This window comes from Myotis myotis, unplaced genomic scaffold (assembly GCF_014108235.1).
Source record: "Myotis myotis isolate mMyoMyo1 unplaced genomic scaffold, mMyoMyo1.p scaffold_m19_p_3, whole genome shotgun sequence".
NCBI classification, from domain to species: Eukaryota; Metazoa; Chordata; class Mammalia; order Chiroptera; family Vespertilionidae; genus Myotis; species Myotis myotis.
Genome location: NW_023416335.1, coordinates 207,163,928 through 207,185,141, shown reverse-complemented (window position 1 = coordinate 207,185,141; position 21,214 = coordinate 207,163,928). Strand labels below are relative to the sequence as shown.

Genomic DNA, 21,214 nt, shown 5'->3' with positions numbered 1-21,214 from the left:
CGCCTCGCGATCAGGCGACAAGAGGGGAGCGGAGAGAGGCAGGTCTAAGGCGCTGCAGAGCCCGGCTCCGTCTGGATTTGTTTATTCAGTACAGGCCCAGCGCCCAGCCCTCCCCCGGGAAGTGGCTGAGCTGGGGGATAAAATAAATAAAGGCCGCCGAGGTGTGCGAGCGAACGGGGCTGGGCCAGCCTGGGGGGGCGAGGTGTACTCGAGACCCGGGCCGGCCTCGGCAGTCCATCCCCAGCCCCCACACCAACGGAGGTGCCCACAGGACTGGGCCCTGGACTGCCTGCCACTGCCCACCCCTCTTCCCTTCTGCCCTCTTGCCTTCCTGGATCCGGTCCAGAGACCGAGCTCTCCTGGCTGGGGGGGTAGGGAGGAGGGGGAGGGCCAGTGTCCAGGCCCGAGGTCGCAGCCTGTGGCCTTGCCTGGGGGGCCCAGGTTCGCTGTGCGAGGACAGAGGAGCAGGGAGGCAGGCGCCCCAAGCCAGCAGGCCTTTATGCGCCACCCTGTTGCGCGGCGGCCCAGCCCCAGCTCCCACGCTCTCGTCCTCCCACTCACCCTACCCCCCAAATCCGCACCCCACAGCAGGCACACTCAGGAGTCACACCAGCTCCCACCCTTGTCCGGGGGCCCGGCAGCCCCTCGCGCATCCCTGGACGGCTCCCTGGCTGCCGTGTTCTCGTCGTCTTCATCCTCGTCCTCCCCATCAGTGAACTCTTCCTGGCCGGGGCCGTAGGCCAGCGTGGTGTGGGCCAGGTCCACCTCGATGGGGAAGACGTCAGCGTCACGCAGCACGGCGTAGCAGTCGTTGTAGTACTTGGACATGGTGGACACGAAGCGCTGCAGCTGGAACACGATGTCCTGGACATGCTTCTGGGCAGGAGAGCGGGTGGCGAGGCACCAGTGGGCCGGCTGCCTGCCTTGTGGCCTGGGCCTTCCAAGCCTGCCTGGGCCCGCTCCCTGCCCTGGGCTTCCCATCGTGCACCTCCTGGGCCTTCACAGTACCCAGGTATCAGGCTCCCACTGAGGGAACAGAGGAGCCCTGCCAGGGCGGGTGGGTGTGGACTGCACCCCAGGGAGTCCAGTCCCACCCAGTCCAGGCTCTGGGAGGTGGGTGTGCTCCTGCCAGCTCTCCCTCTTGGGTCTGACAAAGCACTGCATGGCAGGGCCTGGCCCTGGGACATCACGTTAAAATGTTCCCTTCTGGGCCTCAGTTTTCCCAGCTCTGAAATGGGGAGAAGATGGTATCCACTCACCACAATGAGGATGGTGTATGGACTGGCTGAGGGAGGGCATGACCCTTGGGCCCCCGATCCCCACCAGGCCCCTCACCATGCTTCTGGTCCAGCAGCTCCATCTTCTCCAGCACGTCCTTGCGCATCTGGGAGAAGCGGGCGCGGGCCTCCTGGCGGCAGCGCAGGATCAGGCGGTATTCGTAGTTGCCTGTGCTGACCCGGTACAGGGGCTCCCCGAGGGCCTGGGGTGGGGAGGGGCACATCAGGGACCTGGGTGGGGCGGGATCTGCTCTGGGGCAGATGGGGCAGGGGGCACCACATGGCACCTTTCAAAGCTACCACGGCTCCTCACTTCAGAGATGCCAGAGATTTTGAGAAGCACTTAGTTACAGCTTCATGAGAAACAAAACAAAACAAACCCTTGCCTCGTTAAATAAATGAACACTTAGTCATAAGATAGATCCTGGTATCAAAAATATTACAGATTCAGCCCTAACCGGTTTGGCTCAGTAGACAGAGCGTTGGCCTGCGGACTGAAGGGTCCCAGGTTCGATTCCAGCCAAGGGCATGTACCTTGTTTGTGGGCACATCCCCAATAGGGGGTGTGCAGGAGGCAGCTGATCGATATTTCTCTCATCGATGTTTCTAACTCTCTATTCCAGGGGTCCTCAAACTTTTTAAACAGGGGGCCAGTTCACTGTCCCTCAGACCGTTGGAGGGCCGGACTATAGTTTAAAAAAAAACTATGAACAAATTCCTATGCACACTGCACATATCTTATTTTGAAGTAAAAAAACAAAACGGGAACAAATACAATATTTGTATTTGCATGTGGCCCACAGGCTGTAGTTTGAGGACCCCTGCTCTATTCCCTCTCCCTTCCTCTCTGTAAAAAATCAATAAATATATTTTAAAAAGTTATTACAGATTTAAAAAATAAAAAAGGCCTCTCAGGAGTGTAGAAAGCCCCCTTTTCCCTGCAAGAACCTCACACAGTCAGGGCAGGGAGGGGGGCGGGAGGGAGTGGGCACAGGGGACGGTCCCACAGCGAGCCGGCCAGAGGGGCCGGGGTGGGGGGTAGCCCCACGTCTCCAGGAATAAGAGCCCGGCCAAGCCCCCAGGCCTCTCCCAGGTTGGCCTGACCCACCTGGTGTCCTGACAGACCCAGGGCATTCTTGGGGCTCTGTGAGGCAGGCAGGGAAGGCTGGGCACCCCCGGCCCCGTGACACTCACAATGCAGCTGTATTCCTCGTCGTCCATCTCCTTCACCTTCAGGCAATATGACTGCGTAGGACAGGTGAAGCCAGGCTGTCAGAGTGGCCGCACCTCCTGGACGCCCACCCGACGTCCCCAGTGCCACATGCCACACTGCCCCCAGGCCACCCAGGGGAGCAGCTCTGCCAGGCTCCTGGCTGGGACAGGCTGGGCACCAGGGAAGCTGGCAGCAGTGCTTCGGGGCACAGGGATGCAGCCCCTCACGCAGGCTGAGCCTTGCTGGATGGTCCCTGATGGCAGCACAGGGGAGGGCACTCGTCTGGGAGGGTGGGAAGGGCCTGAGAGGCAGCCCGCCATTTACCAAACTCAAGTCCCACGGGTGCTCTGGGGAAGGTTCGTGCGAAGCAGCTGGGGAGACCCGCAGACTCACGCTGCACACGGCCTCCCAGAGGCTCCCGCAGGGAGGGACCCGCTCGCTTGATGCAGCCTTTTCCCCCGACTCCGCAGGGCCAGTCACCATTAAACATAACGCCACCAACACCCCGTGGTAACCTTCACAACCACGGACCTCGTCTAACCCATCGTTAAAAGTGACCGAAGAGCCAGAGGTCCAGAGCGAGGGCCCTGCCCATGTCCCAGGCCCTGCCCACTCCTGCATCCCACTCCACAGGCTCAGCCCCGCCTTCCCGAGGCCGCAGACCGCTCACCAGGTACTCGAACTTCACGTCCAGGTACTTCTTGATGGTGAGGCGGGTGTCTGGGATGGCTTTGTTGAGGTACGTGTTCAGATCCGTCAGCATCTGGAAGGAAGGGGAGAGCGGGCCGATGCTGAGGCCCCCACAGGCAGGGGTCAGAGTGGCCAGGGCGACAGAGAATGGCACTGACGCGTCAGCCTTCCCGTGACTCGGAATGTCAGAGCCACCGGCGCTGCTAGACGGTCTGTCCATTTCAAGGATGAGAAGCCAGGCCAGGGTGAGCGGAGACTCCGCGGGGGAGCGAGGGCCACAAACCACCTGGAGGTCAACCTTGGCCGAGGCCACGGTGCTCGACGCCAACTGCATGACCCACCGCCCTGCTCTGCCCTCACACAGGCACCCACGTGACCTACCGGCTTGATGGTTTTCAGCAGCCGGATGCCAAACTTCTCGATGCTGCGGTGGGCGTCCGCAAACTTCACAAAAGCCTCGCTCGCGGCCGGCTGGGGCTCCCGCACGCCAATCACAGAGAACACGTCCCCAAAGGCTGCATGACAAGTTTGCCCTGAAGGCTGCCCCGACCTGGCCCTTAATGGAGAAGCCAGGGATTTGTAGGGGAGAGGCAAGGAGGGGCATGGCAGGCCGGGGGCCAAGGTCTGCACGGGGCCTACACCCCAAGAAAGGTGTGTCTACACCCCGAGGGAGCTGGTCTACACCCCTAAAGTAGGGATGGGGAACGTCCAGCCTGCGGGCCATATAAGGCCCAGGAGACCATCCGGTCTGGCCCTGCCAAGGCATTAGGGGTGAGTTAATTAACTGTCTGACCAAATAGGGCAGCTGACTTTTAAGGGGATGATGTTGTATGGCCCGTGAACGATGTTGTAAATGTTCACATGGCCCTCGGCAGAGAAAAGGCTCCCAGCCCTGCCCTCGAGGATCTGAGGGAGCTGAGGCTACGCCCCAGGGAAGCGGGGCCACCCCTGGAGGGAGCTGGCTGACCCTGTGAGGAAGCTTGGTCGGTGCCCTGAGGGAGCCTCATCCCCTACGTGACCAGGCTGCAGAGAGGGTGGGGCCAGGCTGGACGTGGCGATGTCTGAGGGCAGAGCCCGGTCTGGATCTGGACACCGGGGTCCTGAGGCCAGCTCTGCCCCAGGAGCTGTGGGGCCATTTCTGCCCCACCGGGGCTTCTCTTTCCCAAATGAGACCCCGCCTGAGTGACGGCCTCGTACGCTGCGTGGCAGGGCAGACGGACCGATGGGGCTCGTACAGGTGACCGTGCCCACAGGGACCAGCAGCTGGTCAAGGTGCCCCCAGCGTTGCTCCTTCCAGCACCTGGACGTGCCACTAGAGCTGGCCCTGGCCGGTGCTGTGATGTCTGCCTGAGCACGGGCATGAGGACCAGGCACAGCAGCCACACCTTCACTTATGGGGACACTGAGCCCAGAGGGGGCAGGGGTTTGCCTGCGGCCATGCAGCATGTTTGGGGGCGCCTTACCCCGGTGCGTCTGCGACAGCTCATAGAAGGCCCGCAGGAGGTTCTTGGTGTGCTCTGTCATCCCTGTGGGAGAGGCCACACGAGGGGGGGGCATGTGATGGGGCGACCCTGGCCCAGGACATGGCCTCCAGTCCACCCCACCGAGGCCTGCACTGCTCCTGAGTACACCCACTTTTCCCACAGCCCCCCCAGACCCAGCACGAGGCGCCCCTGTTGACGGAGCCGGGACAGGGCAGGAGTGGGCGTGCCTCCTATGGGCTTTCTCTCTGGAGAGCGTGCCATTCTGGGGGCCTTCACTACGTTTACACGAACTTTCACTTGACTGCTTGTGTGTATGTACTACTTTTATAACCAGAGAGTGTCTTAAGACTTTTTAAAAAGAATTGTTAATGGCCTCGGTCCTAGAACTTTTCGGCTGGCATTCTTACCCCCCACCCCCACCACCGTCTTTGGAGCAGGCCCCTGGGACTCCGGCAGGCGCGCCCACCTTTATAGAGCTCAGCCGTCCGCTCCAGCTCCTCCAGTCTCTTGACAAGCCCATCTGTGGGTTCAGAGAGAAGGGGGTGGGGGTCAGGAGTCTCAGTGAGCAATGGGGGGAGGGCAGAGGCAACCCGGAGGATAAGCAGGATCGGCACAGAACGGGGTCCTTGGGGGGGATTTGGCACCTCAGGGTCAGCTGGTTCAGAGGTGTTTTGTCAACAGCTCAGAACACCCAGATGAGAGGCAGGGCTGGCCCCCCAAACACTCCTAAGACAAGCTCCCACCCAGAAGGCCAGGGCACATGGAAGGGGCAGATGGGTGATAACACAGGTGCTTCCAAAAGGCATGTGAGAGACAGTCGGCGCCCCCACAAGGCCAGCCTAGCAGCCATGACCCCCATCCTGCTAACACGTGCTGCCCACAGCCGAGGAGGAAAGCCGTCGGGGACAAGTGGGAGAGACCGGTGGACCAACAATCGGTGTAACCAGGCTCCATGTGGCTCCCAGAGGGGGAGTGATCTGGGGAGTGGGAGGAATTCTGGAAGCGCTAGGGCTGTGAGGGAGAGCTCCCGTTAGATGGGGCCTTGAGCTTCACCTTTGTGTTTATCCAGCACCTACTGTGTGCAGACGCCAGGCTAGGCTCCAGGGATGATTGGGTGAATGAGATCTGAGTCGTGCCCTTGAGGCTCACAGTCTAGTGGAGGAGCAGACAATGGCCAGGCGCTGCCTGGCAGTGACAGGGCTGCAGGGGGAGGGGAGGGGCCAGCTGCCTCATTCCAGGGGCTGGAAATGGGGGCTGTGGATTGCCAGGGCTGAGCAGGCCTTTCAGATTAGAGAGGGACGGGCAGGGAGCTACGAGCTCAGGGCAGGGCAGTGAGGAGCGGTACCGTGTGGGGCTTTCTCTAGCAGTGGGTGCCACCCCCCACTCCAACAGGATGAGGCCTGCCCCCCACCCCCACCCCGGGAGCGCCATAGCAACTGCAGACCAGGGGCCCTGTCAGTGGCTTGCTGCCCCCCTCAGCCCCCCCCCCCAGGCCCCCAGGCAGGGTCTGGCCTTCCTGAGTTACTCTGCTGTGAGCAAGGACCACTCAAGGCTCCCTGCACCCTCAGTCCTTCCACATGCGCCTTTGGGGCAGGGACTCTTCCCTCACCCCCCCCTTTTATACTTCCCTCATTTTATTACAAAAAACAACGGGGGACAGAGAGGTAAAGGCACAGCGGGGCTGTCCGAGCTGGTGTGCTCTGCCCGCCCCTGTGCTGGCCTGGAGGGCAGGGGAGGGAGCAGCAGGGGCCTCCGGCCTTTCTCTGGACAGGGAAGGCGGCTGTGGGACGGACTTCAGGGGAGGAAGGCTCGGCTCAGGGGGCCGGAGGGGGCAGCCTGGAGGTCTTCACGAGGCTGGCCCCTGGCTGGCTCCCCAGAGCCTTGGCCCCAGGCCAGCCTGGCGGGAAAGGCGCACGTAAGCGCTGCTGTTGCTTTTAGCTGGGTCATGGGACATCATGACAGCTTCAATTTTAGAAACACTATTTCAGGCCGGGAAATTGCAAGGTTCAGGGGGAAAAACACAACAATCAGTTCTAATTCCATCTCCACGCGTGGTAACTACAGTAACGGGGATTTATAGACACCGAGAGGCCGGAAATAGCAGCCTCCACTCTGAACGCCACTTGGAACGGGCTCAGGCGCCACCCCCACGCCCAGCCAATGAAGGCCAGCGCCCGGCTGAGCCCACCGTCCTATAGGTATTTATATCCACCGCGGCCCGCAGAGCTGCTGCTGTTTATAAACTCAGGCGGATGACGGAGGAACGGGTCCAAGTGCCTCGCTGGCCACCCTGGGGGGAGCGTGTGCACACGCGTGTGGGTGTGAATGTGCGCGGACATGGCGTTCTCCCTCCAGGCGGCCGCCTCCAGCCCGGCAGGGCCCGCAGCGCCGGCTGAGACAGGGCAGCAGCGCCACCTCCTGGAGAAGGCCGGGCGGGGAGGGCAGTGCGGGAGCAGTGGGCGTGCTAGAGCGAGGGGGTGAGGGGGGCACAAGGGGCAGGGGCGGCCTGAGCCCTGGTTCTGTGAGAGCAGCTGGGCAGTGGCGGGGGTACCAGCTCGGAGCCGGAAGAGCACCTCCCCGCTGTCCTGTCTCCCCGCGGGAGCTGCGCCTGTGCGTCCTCACCTGACCAGCGGGGGCGCTCTTTGGGAGCTGGAGGGCCTCCGGGGATAGAGAGGCGACTCTCAGCCCCAGCGGGAGAGGCCAGGCCAGAGGGACCCACAATGGCTGGGGCGGCAGCCACGATGCCCCTGCCCCCGGGAGCCTGGGCCCGGGACCGGGCTGGGGCTGGTGTGAGGGAGGGACTCACCATTGCACAGGATGGCCCGGCTCAGGCCCAGGGCGTCCGCGGTCCCCGAGCTCATGTTCTCCACCAGCCGATGCTTCACCTTCTTCAACACTGGGACAGGCGAGAGGAGGCTCAGGAGGAGGCGTCTGCAGCTGGGCCCAGGCCACCCCTGCCCCCTCGTCACGACTCACGGGGACCACACCAGGCGGAAGGGGCTGAAGTGGGGAGGCCCTGCCCTATTCACTCTCCATTCAGGAGCTGTGGGCGCCTGGAAGGAGATGACTATGCGAAGTGCTCAGCCCCAGGCCTGGCACTCTGAGTGGCTGGCGGCCACCGAGAGCCCCGCTGCACAGGCTGGACCCAGAGGCCCCTGCTCCTCTCCCACATCTGCCCTGAGGGTCCTGGGCAGCAGAGGCGCCAGCAGTGACAGCTGCCCTGGGCCCGGACAGTTACTGACTCGTGGTGGAACATGGCTGCACTTAGTCCTTGGAAGGGGACCAGGGTGGGAACAGAGGAAGGACCCAGGACAGGCTCAATCTGCCCTTGGCCTCCATCCTTAAAACCCAGGAGGCAACTCTGGCCCTAGGGTACAGGAGGGGGGTGCTGTCTGGGCCTGGAGATCTGGGGGTGCGTTCACCCAGGGGGCGCAGGGCCTTGAGGGGCCTCAGGTCTGTCTATAACGAGGTGGCTGGCCCAGAGGACCTCCACTCTGCCCGGATCTTTGAGTCTTGACGTTTCCATAAACCCAGCCCCACAGCAGGGGGCACCGTGACCTGGGCCTGCTGGCGGAGGAGCGGCCTGAGGCCCAATTCAGACCGTGGGCTCCCCTGGAAGAAGCTGGGTGGGAGAGGAGGCCGAGGGGAAATGGGGGGTGCAGGCCAGGGCTGGGGTGCCCTCCCTGTTGGGAGGCTGAGCACCTGGGCTGTGGTAAGCTGAGGGCGTGGCTTACAAAGGCCCCAGGGGAGGTGGCCTCCCAGCCCTGGGGGTCGGCTTGGTCAGAAAAGCTATTGAGCACGACCACGCAGCTACCCTCGCCCTGTCTCGAGGAGGCAGACCAGGAGTTGGGGGCCGGCTCACCGATGTCCAGGGACATGCCCTGCTTGGGGTCCGCCTGCAGCTTGTTGTAGTGGATGGTCACCTCCCCCTGCAAAAGCAAGGCAGGCCGAGTTGAGAAGGAGTCCCCTGGGCCCCAAGCCCCTTCCCCAGGGAGGCCTGTTTCCCGGGAATCTGTGGGCGTGAGAGAACCCTGAACGCAGCCCTGCCAGGCCCAGGGCTGTGCCAGGCGCTGGGGGATCAGCAGGGATGGGGCAGTCATGGTCCCTGCTGTCAGAGCCCGCGGCCTGGCAGTCTCCGACGCCCTGTGCTGCAGCCAGATCAGGTGCCCTGCCCTCCCACACGCCACACTCCAAACCCGCGCTGCAGAGCGTCCCCTGCACAGAACATCTTCCCCTCCTCTCCACATCGTCCCACCTCCCGCCCCTCCGTCCTCGACCAGCACGTCTGAGCACTTGCTCTGTGCCTGGTGCTGGAGTGGCAGGAGCAGCACCGGGGCCCGCCCGGGCCCAATGCCAAAAAGGGGGTTACACAGTCCCAGCGACTGGAAGAGGTGCCAACTTCTCCCAAGAAGCCGTCCCTGACCACGTGAGGCCGCATCACTCTCGTCCTTGCAATCTCAAGACCCTTCGACGGGGGCTGAATCCACTCAAATACAGGACAGGATTTCAAAACCGAGTCCTGGATGGAAACCAAACTGACCGCTGTGGGCAGCGTCGGGTGGATGCGCCAGACCCCTCAGGGTGCAGCACCTGTGCTGGGGGCTAGGGAGGCAGCCCTGGGTGCTGGGCCAGCCTAGGGACCGCAGGCAAATCTCCTGGGCTGGGCACCCACCCGAGGCTGGGTGGTCCCGGCGTTGATTCAGGGCTGTACACGCACACAAGCCGCACCGGAAGCATGAGGGGCTGGCGCGAGGCAGGACAGGAGGGTCCTGGTGAGGAGAGGGCCCGAGGGTGCACACACCCCGCCCTGCACCAGAACGAGGCACCGCCCACCACTTGCCCTGAGGAGCTCCTCGGCCCCCCAGTGATGCCAGGCCCCGGAACCAGACCAGGGGGAGCGCGTGGCTCCAAGGAACCTGTCACTCCCTCTGTACAGCAGAGCCTGAGCCCAATCCCCCCTGTGCCCTGGCTGACGAGCTGGAGTGGGAGAAAGGACAGGACTGGACTCTTGCCCTAAAGGCGGGAGGAATGAGAGGTGAGGCAGAACAGGACAAAGGGAGAAGGCACCGGCTAAGGCAAGGAAGAGGGACTGGAAGGGATGCTGGTGCCAGGTCCTGAGGACATGGAGGGGAGGGGAGGAAAGGTCTGGATGGGGCCGAGGGACTAGAGCTCAGCCAAGCCCCATTTACAGCTGGAACCCTTCACTCTGACTTCCCAACCATCCCCCGGCTTTGCAACTCCTTCAGGGCACTGGTTTCCCAGTTCCCAGCAGCAAGTCTCTGGGAAGCGGCAAAAGGGCTGCACGCCTGCTTCTGAGGGGCGGGGAGGCCGCTGCCATTCAGGAGGGGCCTTGGCCGGAGCAGCTGGCGGGAGGGGGTGGGAGGTGGGGGAGAGCAGGGAGCAGGCAGCGTGGGACTGTGGTGGAGGAACAGAAGACCAGCAGCTGCCCCAGAGCCAAGAGGGGCCCCTGGGGGTCTGCGAGCCCAGAAGGACCCACTGGGGTGAAAGTTCCATCAGGGACGGGCCAGGGAGGCTCCTGTCTCCCTCCAGGCCCACCACAGCTCAGCCGGCATCGCCGGGGTGTCTGTGACCCAGGGAAGTTCACCGTGGACGTGCAGCTTCAGCTCTGACTGGGGACACACTGGGCCCTGAAGCTCGGTTGTGAGCCTGCTGGCTCCCTGGGCACCTTTGGTTCCTGATGCCCCTCTCATGCCAAGGCCCAGCCCAAGTCCTGCAGCACAATTAGTGCCAACTGAGCGAGTGAGGAGACACCGAGGGGGCTGGAGTGTGCCCAGACCCTGATGCTCTGAGCGGGGAGCGGGGATAGGGCCGATCTCCGTGCCAGGCCTGCCGGGCCTCAGTGTGCCTTTCCTGGCTCAGGGCCCCGCTCCCCCGGCTCCCCACCCCCACTCCCAGGGCAGCCCTTACCTTCACTTCCTGGATCATCTTTGCTACCTCCACCTTAGTTTTTCCTTTGATTGACCTGCCATTGACACCGGTGATCTCATCGCCAGCTGCCACAGTGCCATCCAGGGCTGCCGGCGTGTTGTCAAATACCTGGGGTGCAGCAGGGGGAGGGGAGAGCTAAGACACCCGGCGGGAGACAGTCATTCCCTTCGCCCCAACTAGTGCCTGGATCCGTCCTGGCCTCTATCCTCCCGTCTCTCTCTCTCTTTTTTGAAAGATATGTTTTGATTGACTTCAGAGAGAGGGAGAGGGAGAGAGAAACATCAGTGATGAGAGTGAATCATCGAAAGGCTGCCTCCTGCACACCCTCTACTGGGAATCGAGCCCAAAACCCAGGCATGTGCCCTGACCGGGAATCAAACCCTGACCTCCTGGTTCATGAGTCAACGCTCAACCACTGAGCCACACCGGCCAGGCGCCTTCCTGTCTCTCAGGTACTCGAGAAGGGCAGGGTAGAGAAGCCTGGACAGACAGAAGCGCATGAGCCCACATGCTTGGAGGGGCGGAGGACGGGAGGCAGACGCGAGCTGATGAGACTTGCCTTTTCTAACGCCAAACACACCCAACCGGACACACCCGAGTGTTTGCTCCTCCGGTCATTTTTTAAAAGGTTTTTCTAACAATGCTCTTCCAAGCTGATACTGATTGATTTATTTTTTAATATTTTTTTATTTCATGGAGGAAGAGAGAAGGAGAGACAGAAACATCAATGATGAGAGAGAATCATTGATTGGCTGCCTCCTGCATGCCCCACACCGGGGATGGAGCCTGCAACCCAGGCACGTGCCCCTGCCCGGAATCGAACCCGGGACCCCCCAGTCCACAGGCCAACGCTCTATCCACTGAGCCAAACCAGGCAGGGCCAAGCTGATACTGATTTAGCCAAAATCACAAAATAACTACGCTGCAAAGACAGGGTGAGAGGAAGCAGAGTGGTTTTGGGAGAGAGAGGCTAAGCGGGCACATGGCAGGAGGCCAGGCCCCGGGGCGCCTCCCTAATACCTCCTCCTGGGCCAGGAGAGGCCAAACCCCTCGTGAAGGCAGCACCCTGAGGCGGCAAGACCAGGTCCCCGGAATCTCCGTTGTCAGGACCTAGAAGCGACCCTTTGCAAGATCCTCAGAGACTGGACTTTCCCATCTGCCACCAATGGCCACTTAGCTGTCAGAACAGGTTCGAATCCAGGTCAAGTTTATGTCCAAGGTGGCAAGCCTCCCTCCAGGGCTACAGAGAGATCACTGCCTGGCCCCACCCCTGAGCCACAGATGACTGAGTATCACCAGGCAGCTTCCTCCACAAGGGACCACAGAATAGTTCATTACCGCCGGCAGATCAGCTGGAGTGGGAACTAATGCCATAAAAAATAGCATCTGTGCCCTGGCTCGTGTGGCTCCGTTGGCTGCGTTGTCCTGTGCACCGAAAGGTGGCAGGTTCGATTCCCAGTCAGGACACATGCCCAGGTTGTGGGTTTGATCCCCAATCGATGCTTCTCTCACCTCTCTCTCTCTCTCTTTCTCTCTTTCCCTCTCTCTCTCTCTCTCCCCCCCCTTCCTCTCCCTCTCCCTTCCTCTCTAAAATCAAAACATGTTGTTTTTTTAAAGTAAAAATAGCAGTAGCTACTATTTAATGAGTACTTATTGCGTGCCAGACATTGTGTTATGTCATTTTATTTAATCTTCCCAACAACCCGAAGATGCCCATCTTTACGTATTTTATATCCCCACTTTTCAGGTGAAGAAACTGAGGCCCAGGGAGGTTAATTAACTTGCTAATAAGCAGGGAAGCTTGCATTTGAACTCAGGCCAATGTCATGTCATAGTCTTTTAGTCTTTCCACTACACTTCACTTGTGCTAGTACCGAAGGCTGACAGCTTTGTTGACTCATTAGAGATATTTTATCGAGGGTCCGCTCTTTGTCAGGTGTTATACCAGGAGCTGACTGCTGCGAAAAGCAACCTGGGCCCTGCCCTCGCAATACAAAGAGTCTGAAAAAGCAACCAGATACAGAACAACCGGAGAGCAAACCCCCACTTACAGATGGTGGTAAGTGCCGAGAAGGAAAAGAAGAGACTGAAATAACAGAGAGAGACAAGGGCAGACCTGTGAGAGGGGGTGGTCAGGAAGGCCTCTATTAGGAGGTCGGACCTCCAGAATGAGAAGGAGCCAGCTCTGCAGAGTAGAGAGAGGAACCTGCCTTTGTCATGCCCAAGTAGGAGGTGGCCCGCCCCCTCCAGGACCTCACCCCCACCCGCACCCCCGAAGCACCCAATACCTGGACGATATAGAGGCAGGGACAGTACTGGGCCCCTCCTCCAATGCTGATCCCGATCAGGTTCTGAGCATCCTTCTGCAGGGTCACCTTCCCAGGCACGGTAGGGATCCCACTAGAAAGACAAGCAGCTGAGGCTGAGTCTCCGGAGGAAGCAGGACGGGAGGGGCGGGGAAGGGAACAGGCCTTCTAGAACCCCACGCGGCTCCAAATGCTGCCCCGCCTTTTCCTTCACCCTTGGCCAGAGGGACAGCATTTTGTGCTGGAATGTGCAGAGCTCTTGGAGTCACACAGATGCGGGATGGCCTCCCAGCGGTGCCATGAATCAGCTACGGATTGGGTCGGTTACCCTCTCGCCACCTCAGATTAAATGGCTACTTTACCAGAGTTCTCGTAAGGAAGAGCCCAAAGGACATTTAACGCCAACCCTGCCCATAGCAAGCGCTCCATGAAAACAGGCCCCCTTCCCTTTGCTTCGTCCCCCCTGAGGTCTGAGTCAGGCTTGTCGCCTCCTCAGGCACATACGGGACATGATGCTCTCGTCCCGTGAAACTTCCCATCACCCATCTCTCCACTGAAAGCTCCGTTTTCACTAGAAATGAGCACTTAGTTATGCTTTGCAGGAGATGTTCTCATTCACTCACTCATGCAACAAATATTTGCTAACAGCTACTGACGCCCAGCACCTTACAAAGAGCCGGGGACACAAAAGGCACTGGGCCCAGTCCGTGCTCTGAGAGGAGACGAGCAGAACTTCTGAAAACCTGTCCCACGAGCTGTCTACCCCGGGGAAGGCAGTCAGCTCGATATCCCTGCTCATCCTCCCAAACCTGGCTAGCTGCCCTTCCCCTGTGAAGCCTTCCCTGGCCCCCGGCTCCATCGGCCCTGCTCCCCTTGCAGCCAGGCCCTCAGGGCCTAACCGTAATGACCTGTCCATGAGTCCCCGCCCCCAGGGATGGTGAGCTCCGGGAAGGGAAGGGTCCATTCTGCTCCAGGACAAGACCTCCTCCGCTGAGAAGCAAGGGTGGGCGGGCCTGGGGAGTACAGGGATCTGGGGGGCCTGGGGCGCCTGCACTTTGGGGACTTGGGGGAACAAAGTACTCACAGTTTATCCTCTTCGATTTCATAATCCAAGTCTGCAAACATGGTTCCGAGAGCTGAGGTGGGCTGGCTAACTGCCCAGCTCGGCAGGGGCACAGAGAACTGGATCCGGGAGGAAAAGAGCGCAGGGCTTAGGGAACCGAAGTGCCTGGATGCTCCCCGAGCCCGGGCAACCCTGGCGCCCTCCCCTCGGGACGCGGCGGGTAGGTGATTCTTACTAAGAACAGCGGTGGGCTCCAGGCCAGGGCGAGGGGCGCAGGTCCTAGAGCCGCCCACGGGTCTCCAGGCCCTAGGAGCAGCCTCTGTGGCTCACCGGAAGCGCCGGTCCCACAGTCGGTCCGGGCCAGGCTGGCACCTGAACCCACCTGCCGTTCCACCTGTCGGCGGCCGCGACTGTCGCGTCACTTCCGGAGGGACGCGGAAGTCACGCCTTCCCTCTCTGGGTATTTGCCCCGATCCCAGCAGGCAACCCTCCCCCTCCCTGGCTCCCGGGGGCTCCCGGAACCAGGAAAGAGAAGCGGTATGAACGGAAGCTCGCCGTTAGCCTGAGAAAGCGGAAACAGAGGGAAGGTCTGGGCAGGCCGGCAGCGCTCGACCCCGCCCCTTGCCCCGAGGCCGCCGCCATCTTGGTAAGGGCAGGGTTCTTCCCAGCGTCCTCAGCGGGACGCCAGGGACCACGCCGGCAGGGCGGTTGCCGTGGCAACGGAAGCATCCTCGGCTGGGGAGACTTTCGGCGAAGTCCAATCACCTACAAACCCTTCCACCTTTCCAACGCCCCGTCCTATCATGCTGGCTGGGACTCCTCCAATACAATGGCAGTGTCCGGGGCAGCCTAATCCCAGTTTTGCAAACCAGGAGCCTAAATGCAAGAGGGGGGAAGGGGTTTTATCCAGAGCCACCCATCCAAGATCTGGTCTAAGATTCAGATCTTGGGTTTGAGACGGCCGCCTCCTCCAGCGCCCTTTCAACACGTGCACACCTGTGTTCAGTAGATCTGCTATTGACAAAATGGACAAGTTACCTTCCCTCCCCTTTATATGCCTCCTCCCCCCCCCCCCCCCCCGCAAGCTAAGCCCCGAGGCAGATGCTTCCTATGGTCTTTGGTGAGAGATTCCTCACAACCCATCCCCTTTTGTTAGCCCTGAGGAACAGTCCCCTGAAGTCCCATTGAGGGTCAGGAAATGCCATCAGTGCTCCCCAGCCAAGGAGTCCGAACCTCATCTCCCCACCAGCCTCTGCTGCCACTGCTATTGTGTACAGCGGGTTCCCCGGAGGAGGCTGGTGCTCCCAGAGCTAGCCCTGGCACCCACCTCCCCCAGGAAGCATGGGCCCAGGCCTGTCCAGCTTCCTTCCGTAGCTTCCAGGGGTGTAGGGAGAAGGAGAGGTGCAGAAAGATGACTATCCTAGTAGCCCAAGGCCGGATGGGAGCCTCACCCCACTCTCTGAGGGAGCTCATCTGAGCCTCATCAGATGTGCAGATGCCACCATAGCAACAACCTTCCCATGTACCCACTGCTCTGCAGTTCAGGTCACCTTCACAGGATTTTAAAGTTCACCGTGACCCCGTCTCTCTTCCTCCTACGTACCGACTTTATCATCCCTTCCATAGGATGCTGGGTCTCCATCAACAGGTGGCACTGTGACAAACAAGAAAAAGAAAATCAGGTTGCTGTGTAATGCCTGTTAGAGTGAAAATATTGACCCACTTTGCGTTGTCAGGGGAGGGGTCTCCAGGGTCAGCCCACACAGCATGGAACATGTTCCAGCCAATTAAAGGGCGTGGTTGGGACCGTGCATTTATTTGAAAGGAAAGAAAGCTGGATCACCTTGTTCCATCACCAAAGTAAGCATTCTTGTCTCCCCAGTGGGACAGGGAGCCTCTGGTGGCCCGTCTTGCCCTCCGATCTCCCACAGAACCTGGGACAGTATCTGGCTGAGGATGAAGTGCATCAAAATAGCTGTTATCTTATATGAAAGGGGCCGTTCTCCGGGCCCTGGAGGAGAGGACATGGATGGGCGGAGAGGGAACGAGATGACGAGGGCCTGAACCTGGACAGTGGCAGTCAGTAGCTTGAGCTTCCTCTACAGGGATCACCAGACCCCTGGGACGTAAGACCAAGTATACATGCCCTGAGTTCTGGAATTGTGGTCCTCAGCAAACAGCAATTTCCAACCCTAGGAGCTTTAACATAGCTTGCAGCTCTGCCTCCTCAGCAGGTCCCCAGACCAAACCCCAGCTCGGCTAGTTTGTAGCTGGGGGATTTGGGGCAAATCGCCCATTGCCTCTGAGCCGTGGGTATCTGTAAACTGGGGATGGTGATCCCTCCCAAGATAGCAGTGGTAAAGATGGAGATTAAAGGGAGAAATGGGTGTGAAGGTGTTTTGTTAGTGACTCACTTGGCACAGATGTCAGGTTTTTATTGTCCCCTCATTATAATCATTTTGCCCAACTATTTCAGGGGGACGGGCCGATGGCACCCTTAAAGGGCCTCCAGATGGCCGGGCCCTGCCTCAGGCTCACCAGGGAGGTGTTCAGAGTCCTGGGCTCTGTCACAGTCCTGTGTGTTGAGTCTCTGGGGAAGGGGCATCTAGAAGGCTGCATTTTCACAAAGTTCCACGGGCGGCTTCAGGGCCAACTGCGATGGCGCACTGTCAGAGACTCAGGATGCACAGTATCTGTGTGCACTCGAGGCGGGGGGGGGGAGGGGCGCAGTTCAGGTCCACCAACAGCCCTGCCCTGCAGGCCTCCCCAGCAGCAGGAGCCAAAGGCTGGGAAGGCTTCCTGGAGGAAGTGACATCTCAGCTGAGTCCTGAAGGAAGTGCTGGTGGTACCCAGGCCACGAAGAGGGGCGGGGTGACAGGCAGAGGGCACAGTGGTACAGGCAGTAGGGGGTGCACAATACAGTCCCTGTTCTCAGGAAGTCACTGTGGCAGGGGAGGGGGATGAAGACAGACAGTGGGCACAGTGACAGGGTGATAAGGAGAGCTGCCATCTTTGCCAGAGTCACAGGTGAGGGGGGTCAAGCAAGAGTCTCAGAGGGGAGGTTTGAGCACCTTCTTCCAGATGGTTAGGATTCTGGGGGTTGAAATGGGGGTGAGAACACCCACCCACTCCCAGGAGGCCCTCCCTCTCCAAGCTTGCTGCTCCTCCTCCTCCCCTGCTCTGCTCCTGAGTCCATCCGGCAGGCGGTGACCTCTCGCCTGGCCCTGCCCCGCCACTGAGAGCTGTGCGACCCTGGGCCCGTCCCAACCTCTCTCTGGGCCTGGGTTCCCTCCATCCTTCCTCCCTCCGTTCCTGAGCCTCAGATTCAAAGGCAAAAGATTGCCCCTCAACCCCATATTCCTGGGGACGTGCTGCCACCAAGTGGCCATTCGGAGAAACACCCCTGGGGACTGGAGCTGCATGAGCTGTACACCCCACCCCCCACCCCCACTTCCCACTCCTGTCATTGCCACCACCCGGCCCAGCTCAGGGCTGGCTGGAGAGACCGCGAGTCTTTGCAGTCAGTAGGCGATGGATGAGGCTGGGTATCCACGTGCCGTGCTGTGTCTGACCTGCCTGCCCTTTAGCACAGCTGTAGCCCCAGGCCTGACTCACCCCTGGCTTTGCAGCCCCTTTAAAGGTCAAGAAACCAGGGGTTGGTGGGTGGCATTTGGCTCAATTAATCATCAGCATAGAGATCTAGAGCATGGGCTTTAAAACCAAACAGATGGTGACAGTACTGCCAGCCGCCAGCACTTACGGGGCCTTCACTAGGCGCGGGCCTGGAGCGGGGCTTCCATTCATTGTCTCCTGGGAAGCTCTCCAGAGCCCCTAGAGGTGGGCTGGCCCTTCCTGCATTGGTTCATTCAGCAAATAGTGTCAGTCACCTGCTACGTCCAGGCCTGGAGGGCACATCAGAGAACAGGAGAGCGAGGTCTGGCCCTGACACGAGGGGGAGCAGCCGGTGAACCCAGGTCACAACCTCCCGCTTCAGGGCATCAGGAGAGGCCCCAACTGTAACGGGGGGCCCGGCGGGAACGGGCCAACTGTGGCCTCGTGGGAGCTGGTGGTGCGCTGGACTCGGTGGCAACCGTGTGACCTCTGTGAGCCTGGTCTCTGGGTACAGCGGCTCTTGTAAGAGACGTCAGGCCGTGACACCCCCTGCTCGGACCCTCCAAGGTCTTCCCCTCGCCCGCAGGGTGAACCCAGGTCCTTCCCTAGAGGGGGGCCTGGCTGCTCCCCCAGCACACGGCCCCCTTGCTCCCCGTGCACATTCTGTTCCAGGCCTCTGGCGCTTGCTGTTCCTGGAACATGCTGGAATGTTTCCCCCTTGGGGCCTTTACTCTGGCGGCTCCCTCTACCTGCACAGCTCTTCCTGGCCCAGGTCTGCCCCCTCCTCCTTTATCCTCGCCTCTACTTGCTTGTTACCGCCTCAGGGAAGCACCAGCTCAAGTACAGCTCTGGCTGCAGGCTGTCAGAGCACCGTTCCCCCGGGATTACACATTTGTCTGCTTGTCAACCGGCTTCTTGTCTGTCTCCCCACCAGACGGCAAGTCCCCCGAGGGCAGCCCTGACGGGTCACACCACTATCACCGACAAACCGCAGAGCGCAGGAATAGGCCGTGCGTTCCTCTGAATGAAGGAAGGACTGTCGCTGAGAGCAGGAGCCAGGGACTAGGCGGGGTCAGGGAGCCCCCATGTCAGAATCAGGACCCCACTCTGCCTGGCCCTGGGAGCCCAGGAACCCAGCTGTCTGAGTGGAGAATATGGGGCGTTATCCAAGGCGTCCCTTGAGATAAACTTAATGGTGCAGGTGTTCGGGCATTAAGTAGTTGCCAGCAAAGAGACTACTCTAAGCAAGCAGGACCGAGGGTAGGCATTGTCATCTGACCTTATATTAATACTAGAGGCCCGGTGCATGACATTCATGTACTGGGGGGTGAGGGGGGTCCTCTCAGCTCAGCCTGTGCCCTTTAGCAGTCGGACAACCTTAGGGCTGCTGCAGAGGCGGAATAGGCTCCAGCCACCTCCGCTGTGCTAGCCAGCCTTCAGCCGGGCTTGTGGCTGAGCAGAGATCCCCCTGTGGGAGCGCACTGACCACCAGGGCAGCTCCTGTGCTTAGCGTCTGCCCTCTGGTGGTCAGTGCACGTCATAGCAACCAGTCATTCAGTAGTTTAGTCATTTGCACATTACCCTTTTATTATACAGGACTAGAGGCCCGGTGCACAAAAATTTGTGCACTGGGGGTGGGGGGAAGGGGGGGTCCCTCAACCCGGCCTGTGCCCTCTCGCAGTCTGGGACCCCTCGGGAGATAACAACCTGCTGGCTTAGGCCTGCTCCCATGTGGCAGAGGGCAGGCCCAATCCCTAGGTGCAGCCCCTGATCGGGCTCAGAGCAGGGCCAATTGGGGAGTTGGGGCGCCGCCCCTGTCATGCACAGAGCAGGGCGGATCGGGAGGTTGCAATACCACCCTCAGTCACGCTCAGGGTAGGGCTGATTGGGGGGTTGGGGCACCGCCCCGTCACACTTAAGGCAGGGTCTATGGGGAGGTTGCGGCGCCACCCCAGTCACGCACAGAGCAGGGCCAATCAGGGGGTTGGGGCGCTGCCTCCTGTCACACACAGAGCAGGGCCGATCAAGGGGTTGGGGCACCGCAGCCTGTCACACACAGAGCCGCAGGGCGATCAGGGGGTTGAGGAGCTCCCCCCTATCAGGCACAGAGCAGGGCTGATCAGGGGGTTGGGGCGCCTTCGCCTGTCACGAACAGAGCAGGGTGGATAGGGAGGTTGTGGCCCCAGCCCCTGTCACACACAGAGCTGCAGGGCGATCAGGTGGTTTGGGCACTGCCCCCTGTCACGCTGATCCCGGTGCTGGGAGGCATATTACCCTTTTACTATATAGGATAGAAGCCTGGTGCACGGGTGGGGGCCGGCTGGTTTGCCCTGAAGGGTGTCCTGGATCAGGGTGGGGGTCCCCACTGGGGTGCCTGGCCAGTCTGGGTGAGGGGCTGAGGGCTGTTTTCAGGCTGGCGGGTGACGGAAGCTCCCAACCACTCCTTTTTGTCTTTTTTTTTTATTATTCTGGGCCAGCTTTAGCTCTGAGGCTCCAGCTCTTAGGCCTCCGCTGCTGAAAGCAGGTTTCTGGCCTTTGTTTACCTTCTGTATTTGAAACAATGTTGCGATCCTGCTGGCTGAAGCCCGGCAGACTAAAACAGGTTTCTGGGGTTTTGTTTAGCTTCTATATTTGTAACATAGTTGTTTAGAGTTGCAGCTCAGAAGCCGGCAGCAGCAGGCGGGGAATGTTGGAGTCCTCCGTCACTGAAGCAAGCAAGCCTCATGTTCATTTTAAGCTGCCTGGCTGCCAGCCGCCATCTTGGCTGGCAGTTAATTTGCATATCGCCCTGATTAGCCAATGGGAAGGGTAGCGGTCATACGCTAATTACCATGTTTCTCTTTTATTAGATAGGATAGTTAAGACCGCGGAGGAATGATGCCACACAAGAACGTGCAGTTGCAAATCACACAGCACTTTATTACTCACAAGGTTCCTGGTGCCGTGGGCTCAGGCTTAACGGGGTCCCCGGGGGAGAGTGGCGTCCTCTGTGGGCAGCGGCGGATCTGTCTTTGGGTTGCTGGCCGTCTGGCTGGCCGTCTGGCTGGCCGTCTGGTTGGGTCGAGTCAGCGGGAGGAGGGCGACCCAAGTCTCCGGATCGGAGGTTCGGCCGTTCTTCTGCCGTCCGTGGAGCAAGGCAGAGTGGAGCGTGGATCAAGAGGATGATCATGTCTGAAGTGGGGGCCTGTTTTTAAGCCTGTCCCGGCCCACGGCAGTCCAGGGGGCTATCAGTAGCATCTGTCATCACACAAGTGTTAACCAGAGTACAAGCTGGTTATCCGTCACAGTGTCACTCTGAAGGTGTCTATCAGGCTTACACGCGTCATTCCTAAGGGTAGCATTCAGCTGTGGTCTTATCTATACGGTGCAGCTAGGGCTTGGCCAGAGCGGCCATACCCTGTGCTCGTTACTATTTCACACAAGTATTTCACAAAAATAATTTTTCTAATTTCCTATAACACTCTCTAATTGCTTTCCATTGCTGTAACAGTGTAATACTCTCTACTTATTTCCTGTCATTATCACTATTACTGTGACGCCAGCAGAGGCCGGAGCAGTTGGACCCCAGTACTGGCTGAAGCCACAGGCAGGCGAGGTGGGGGCCTCGTCTCCTCCTCCCT

The 21,214-nt window shown here is 60.1% G+C and overlaps 1 protein-coding gene across 2 annotated transcripts; it reads right to left on the bottom strand.

Moving 5' to 3' along the window:
- Nucleotides 1-45: 45 nt before the first annotated feature.
- PICK1 (protein interacting with PRKCA 1) lies at nt 46-20,907 on the bottom strand. 2 transcript variants are annotated; one of them, XM_036300544.1, is made up of 15 exons: nt 20,523-20,907; nt 15,586-15,636; nt 14,218-14,544; nt 14,004-14,101; nt 12,902-13,013; nt 10,593-10,721; nt 8,527-8,593; nt 7,471-7,560; nt 5,131-5,184; nt 4,644-4,706; nt 3,562-3,695; nt 3,161-3,253; nt 2,472-2,522; nt 1,336-1,480; nt 46-869 (listed from the first exon to the last, which is right to left on the bottom strand). In XM_036300544.1, exons 4-15 carry the CDS (start codon nt 14,042-14,044, stop codon nt 598-600), a joined length of 1,251 nt encoding a protein of 416 aa, XP_036156437.1. In that variant the 5' UTR covers nt 14,045-14,101; nt 14,218-14,544; nt 15,586-15,636; nt 20,523-20,907; the 3' UTR covers nt 46-597. The 2 variants fall into 2 exon arrangements, with proteins under 2 accessions (XP_036156437.1, XP_036156436.1); XM_036300543.1 differs by lacking the exons at nt 15,586-15,636; nt 20,523-20,907 and having other exon boundaries at nt 46-864; nt 3,161-3,281; nt 14,218-15,049.
- Nucleotides 20,908-21,214: the final 307 nt, after the last annotated feature.

What these genes read in the sequence shown, in the direction of transcription:
- PICK1 (XM_036300543.1), bottom strand. Translation starts at nt 14,044, where the DNA reads ATGTTTGCAGACTTGGATTATGAAATCGAAGAGGATAAACT. An exon ending in GGGCATGTCCCTGGACATCG is followed by an intron (nt 7,561 to 8,526) that starts GTGAGCCGGCCC and finishes CGCCTGTCCCAG; the next exon opens with TGTTGAAGAAGGTGAAGCAT. An exon ending in TGCTGAAAACCATCAAGCCG is followed by an intron (nt 3,282 to 3,561) that starts GTAGGTCACGTG and finishes TGGGGGCCTCAG; the next exon opens with CATCGGCCCGCTCTCCCCTT.